At 46.4% G+C, this 6338-nt stretch overlaps 1 protein-coding gene across 1 annotated transcript; it reads right to left on the bottom strand.

Annotated features, from left to right (window-relative positions):
* Window positions 1-3635: 3635 nt before the first annotated feature.
* LOC124234151 (leukotriene-B4 omega-hydroxylase 3-like) lies at window positions 3636-4798 on the bottom strand. Its single transcript, XM_046651405.1, has 4 exons — window positions 4696-4798; window positions 4534-4598; window positions 4272-4354; window positions 3636-3892 (listed from the first exon to the last, which is right to left on the bottom strand). Exons 1-4 carry the CDS (start codon window positions 4796-4798, stop codon window positions 3715-3717), a joined length of 429 nt encoding a protein of 142 aa, XP_046507361.1. The 3' UTR covers window positions 3636-3714.
* Between the last annotated feature and the right edge of the window lie 1540 nt (window positions 4799-6338).

Below are 6338 nucleotides of genomic sequence, written 5' to 3'. Positions count from 1 at the left end.
GAAGTGTGTTGTTTAGTTTCCACACATCTGTGAATTTTCCAGTTTTCCTCTTGTTATTGATTTCTAGTTTCATACCATTATGGTCTGAAAAGACACTTGGTAACTTCAATCTTCATATATTTGTTAAGGCTTGTTTTGTAGCTTAACATATGATGTATGCTAGAGAATGTTCTGTGTGTGCTTGAGAAGAATGTTATTGTGCTGTTGGATGGAATGGTCTGTGTATGCCTGTTACGTCCAGTTGGTTATGAGAAGAATGGTATTCTGCTGTTGGGTGGAATGGTCTGTGTATGCCTGTCAGGACCAGTTGGTTAAGGGGCAATTCAAGTGCAGTGTTTCCTTATTGATCTATCCATTGCGGAAAGTAGGGATAAAAGTCTCCTACTATTATTGTACTGTCATGCATTTCTCCCTTCAGTTTTCTTAGTATTTGCTTAATTTATTTAGGTCATCTGATGTTGGGTTCATACATACTCACACTTGTTATATCCTTTTGATGAATTGACCCCTTTATCATTATAGAATGACCTCCTTTGTCTCTTGTTACAACTTTTGACTTGCTCTATTTTGTCTGTAATGCTACCCCTGCTCTATTTGGTTCCATTTGTGTGGAATGTCTTTTTCCATCCCTTCACTTTGAGCCTAGGTGTGTCCTCAAAGCCACAGTGAGTCTCTTGTGGGCAGCATACAGCTAGGTCTTGTTTTTGAATCCATTCAGCCACTCGATGCCTTTTGATTGGAGAATTTAGTCCATTTACATTTAAAGTAATTATTGATAGGAACTTATGGATGCTATCTTATTCACTGTTTTCTAGTCTTCTTGTTCCTTTCTTCTTCTTTGATTGTATTTCTTTGTGAACTGATTATTTTCCATAGTGGTATGCTTTAATTCCCTTCTCCTTATCATTTCTGTATTTACTGTAGGTTTTTATTTTGTGGTTAATCTGAGGCTTCCATAAAACATATTATAGATATAACAGTCTATTTTAAGCTGAGCAGCTTAACTCAATCACACACAAAAACTCTACCATTTTACTCCCTCTTCATATTTTTTGTTTTGATATCACAATTTACCTTTTTATATTGTGAATCCATTCAAAAATTATTGTCCTTTAAAGCTTTATATCAGAGTTAAGTGATTAACATAACACCAACTTACAGTATTAGCATATGTTGAATTTGATTATATACTTACCTTTGCCAGCAACCTTTTATATCTTCATATTTCATGATACTAATTAGTGTCCTTTCATTGCATCTTGAAGAACTCCTTTCAGCATGTCTTGTAAGGCGGGTCTAGCTGTGATGAACTATCTCAGATTTGTTTGTCTGGAACAGTTTTTATTTCTCTTTCATAACTGAAAAACAATTTTTCCAGAAAACATATCCTTGGTTCACAGTTTTTTTCTTTCAGGACTTTGACTACATCACCCCACTTAACCTGACCTGCAAGGCTTCTGCTCAGAAGTCTGCTGATAGCCTTGTGGGGGTTCTCTCAAATGAGAGAAATATTTTTCTCTTTCTGCTTTCTAGACTCTCTCTTTGTCCTTGATCTTAGACAGTTTTATTATAACGTGATATAGAGAGAATATATAGAAGGTGGTTTGTGTCAAATTTTGGAGTGACTCTTTAGTTTCATGAACTTGGATGTCCAAATTTTTCCCCAGATTTGAGAAGTTCAGGCATTATTTCCTTAAATAAGCTTTGTGCTCCTTTCTCCCTCTCTTCTCCTTCTAGGACTCCAATGATGCCTAGATTGTTTCTTTTTGAGAATGATTCACTACGTCTTTCTTCTGCTTGGCTGAGTCTATTGTTGAAGCACTCTGCTGAGTTTTTCAGTTCAGTCATGGTATTTCTCAACTTTGGGATTTCTGTTTGGATTTTTTGAATGGTTTCTATTTTTTTTTGTTAAACTTCTCATTTTTTCATGCATTATTTTCCTAATTTCATTTAGTTGTCTATCTGTTTTCTTGTAGTTCACTGAATTTCTTTAAGACAATTATTCTGAAAACGTTGTACGGCTGCTGCATAGTAGACTTAGTAAATATTCATCATCTTGCTTTTCCAGCCCTATTTGCAAAATCGTCCATACTTGGCCCTTTTTCCAAACTCTCAGCCACGTCAGAATTTTAAATGTCCTGCAGCAGTGAAGGAAGAACCTCTATGAGGAGGTGACATTTCAGTCGACCCTGAATGTTGAGGCCAAGTCACAGAAGATCTGAGAGAACAGCATCCCAACAGAGGGAACAGCCATGCACAGGCCCTGAGGAGAGGAAAGACTGGGTACAATGGGAGGTCAGAGTGGAGGCCAGGGTGACCAAGTGCAGGGAGGGGCGAGATGAGCTGGAGAGGAGGTTTGAGGGCTCAGCAGGGGCTCAGCAGTGCAGAGTCTCCTTGGCTGTGGAAGGAGATCAATGTTCCTTCATAGCAGGACGTCGATTCCAGACGCTGATTGAGGTTCTTCTCGTTCTCCTGCCTCCTTGCACTCCCAGGTGCCCCACGACCTCAGAAGCAGTTGCTCCTATAGGCATGGCCCACACGGCGGGGGGAGCTGATACAGTGAGCAGAAATACTAGAATCCTCGCCTTTGAGCTCCAACACACGGACTCTTCCAACTCATCACCAAAACCGCAGTCTTGAAAGACAACATGCTTTAAGAGCCAGGCTTTCTGAGACGAACAGTAGTAATGGCCACACTTATTGAGTACTTACTGTGCACCAGGCACAGCTCTAAGTCCTTCATGTGGAGTCCTTGAGACAACCCTGAGGTAGGCACTGCTGTTGTCAGCATTATATAGTTGAGGAAACTGAGGCGCAGAGAGGGGAGTTGATGTCCCCAAGTCACACAGCAGAGCCTAGACTTGAGCCCAAGCAACCTTCCCCACAGCATGAGATCTTGGGAGATGATTTTTGTTTCCAGTGGTCCAGCTTTGAATTTCAAGTCATGGGATGGCTCAAGCTGGGCCAGGGTGGCCTGTGATGGGAATGAAAGAGGAACCTGGGGGGAAAAGAGTGGACATGAGCCCTCCCCTGACACTGTGAGAGCACCAGGCACACGGTGGGGGCTCAGCCAGTATCTGCTGGCCAGGCTGCCTGGGCAGCATCAGGGGTCCCAGAGAGGGAAAGAGAAGGGGCTTCCTCAAGGCAGGACAGGGGGTCACCATTGGGCCCCACTGGGAGGGGCAGACACAGGAGTGGCGCTGTTAGCAAGAACAGAAAGGGACCTCAGAGACCTGGGGAGGCTGCCGGGGTACGGCCTGCAGGCCCTCCTACCCTGTGTCCTAGGTTGGCTGTGGATCTCTGTCCTGAGAGGCACTTGCAGCCCGGAGGAATGAATCTGCCATAATGGGGTGTCCTCCCTGGCTCAGAGCCTCAAATGTGCCCCTTACGTCCGTCCTCCACCCTGGCCCCCTCCTGCTCAGACACCTCCTACAGCTCCCTACTGCCCACAGGATGAAGTCCCTCGTTGGTTTCTAGAAGAACCCTCGAGCGGCGTGGGGCCCTGTGGTCAGCGGGAGAGGCAGTCAGGCTGTGGGACTCAGAAACACCAGCCCCACCTCCACCCACCACGTCCCCTCCCCATCCTCCGCAGCCACCACCGCCCCCTGCTGGCTCCCGATAGGCTGGGGCAGAGGTGACAGCACAGATTTATTGCTGGGAATCTGCACAGTGAGGTGTGGGGTCGGGGTGGATCCCGGGTCCGGAGGCCGCGGGTCACTGGGGGCCCGCGCTCAGAGGCTCCACCCGCAGCCACAGTCTGCCCTCTGCGCGCAGGATCAGCTCCGGCTTCCGGCGCGGCTCCTCCCCGGCCGGCAGGACGCGGAAGCGCAGCAGCGTGAGCGCCAGGACCACCTTCATCTCCGTCATGGCGAAAGTCTGCCCGATGCAGTTCCTGCGGCGGGAGTGGGGGCTCGAAGGCGCCCAGGACCTTCATCTCTGCACCATCGCGCCGGAACCTGTCCCGGGATCCCCATCCCTGCCCACAAGCAGACAGATGCCTGGACCCCCACGAGGGCTTGCACATCCCCTGAGCCTGGCCCAGACTGCAGCCCGAGCTCAGACCAGCAGAAAGGGGGCAGGGGCTCCAAACACACCACGGACCGCAGGCCCCAGACCATTACCCATAACCTCTGGGGCGGGGGGAAGGAGAGCTGGAACTCTGCCGATCTTCAGTTTTCCCCTTTTCCCGCCCTCACAGTCATGTTGGGATCTCAGTCCCAGACCCCTGCCCCCATCACCACATCCCCACCTCAGATGCCTTCCGTCCTCACCTGGGCCCTGCTGAGAAGGGAATAAAGGCAAGAGGTGACCTCTCCTTGATGTTTTCTGGGTCGAAGCGAAAGGGATCATAGACCTGTGAGCCACGCCAAGATAGCACTGCTGGGTGGGGTCTCCGAGGACCGCCAGCCTTGGAGAGTCAGACGTGTGTATGATGGGGGGAGGTAATGTCTGATTTGCCAGGTCAGAACCCTGCACCCTCCCCTGGGTCCCCTTAGGCTAGCGGACAAGGATGAAGGTGGGGGGAGGCAGCACCTCAGGGTCTGGCCACACGGATGGGTTGTGGTGGGTCCCGAAAATACTGATGATGCAGATAACACCTGTGGGAGAGGAGGGGCCAGTCAGGAAGAGGTCCCCCCATGCAGGACGGGCCCCTCTTTCTACCCAGAATGCTCCTGCCCTTGACGTTGAGGGCACCTTTGGGGATGACCCGGCCATCTGGGAGCACAATGTCCTGGGTGCAGCAGCGGGAAATGCCCACGGCGGGGGGATGCAACCGCAAACTCTCCTTGATGCACATGGTCAGGAAGGGCCACTGGGCCAGGTCTTCCCTAAGGAAAGCCTCCTACAATTACCCAGGGAGCCAAAACAGAGACCCCCTCAGCCCTCTTCTGCCCAGTTAGACCCTCTCTCCCTACAACAAAAAAAATTCCAGATGGATCACACATCTCCAAACTCATTAAGTTGTGTACATTAAATGTGTACAGCTTTTTGTATATTAATCATACCTCAATACAGTGGTTTGACAACAAAAGAAAGAAAAGCAATATTACACACTGCCAGACAGAGAAAATTTAGTCAGATATTTTTAAAAGCTTTTCTGAGCAAAACATAACACCCAAATGCCAACCATAAAAAGGTTGACAAATTGGCATAAAAAAAATATATTCTCTATGGCAAGAGACCAAAATCAAAGGCAGATAAGTGAGAAAGAAGCAAAAGAAACAGATCCAATGTTTTCCTCTTATTTATCATCATACTAGAGATACGAGCTAATGCAATTAGACAAGGGAAAAACTGGATGTAATGCAGTTTGAAATGTGGGGGTAATGTGTCATTTTTGGCAGAGAGTGATTTTATGCTTAGAAAACAGAAGAGAATCCACTGGAAAATTTTATAAACAGTGAAAATTCGGTAAGGGGGCTGAATTCTTTTTCTTCAACCCCTTTCTTGCTGTGCTGTGATTTGAATTTTTAATAGCTGATACAGTTAACTGCTTCTGCATTGGAAAACTACAACATACCGTCCCTTGGCCCACCAGCACTCATTACCCTCCTCACAGTTTGCTGAGGTTATTTTTTTATGTATCCTTCCAGACTTATGATTTTTGCATCTTAAAAAATTACATATGTTGTAAACTATCATAATCTCAATAAAAAGTTTAAAATAATTATATAGTAGCATACTATATATTATACACTGCTCTGTATCTTTTTCATTTAACAATATATCAATCTCTTCCTGTCTGTCTCCTGGGATTTGTGTCAAAAATACGGCCTTCCTGGGCCAGCCCTGGGGCATAGTGGTTAAGTCCAGCCTCCTCTACTTTGGCAGCCCCGGGACGGAGGCCAGGATCCCTGGCAGGGACCTACACTACTTGTCAAGCCATGCTGTGGCAGCATGCCACATACAAAATAGATGAAGACTGGCACAGAGGTTATCTCGGGGCTAATCTTCCTCAAGCAAAAACAGAGGAAGATTGGCAAGAGATGCTAGCTCAGAGAGAATCTCACTCACCAGAAATAAAAATAGGGCCTGCCCCACCCTGGAACTGTAAAATAATTTTCCATGGTTTCCTCTAGAGCTTTTAGACTCTTTTATTGTTTATTTTTGATCTTTGATTCATCTGTATCTTATCTTGTTATGAGATGTGAGAAGCAGGTTGAATTAACTGTTTTCCAGTTAGCTTCCCAGTTGTTCCAAGAGCTTTAATTAAATGATCTTGATTTTTCCTACTGATACAAGACTCCCTCTTTGGCATTTACTCTGTTCAGTAGGCACAAAATTTATATGCATAAATGATTGGCTTTTCTATGTAGAAATAACAACCAGTTAGAAAA

The sequence above is a fragment of the Equus quagga genome, unplaced genomic scaffold (genome assembly GCF_021613505.1).
Source record: "Equus quagga isolate Etosha38 unplaced genomic scaffold, UCLA_HA_Equagga_1.0 721_RagTag, whole genome shotgun sequence".
Lineage (NCBI taxonomy): Eukaryota > Metazoa > Chordata > Mammalia > Perissodactyla > Equidae > Equus > Equus quagga.
This window is presented reverse-complemented; position numbering and strand designations above follow the sequence as displayed.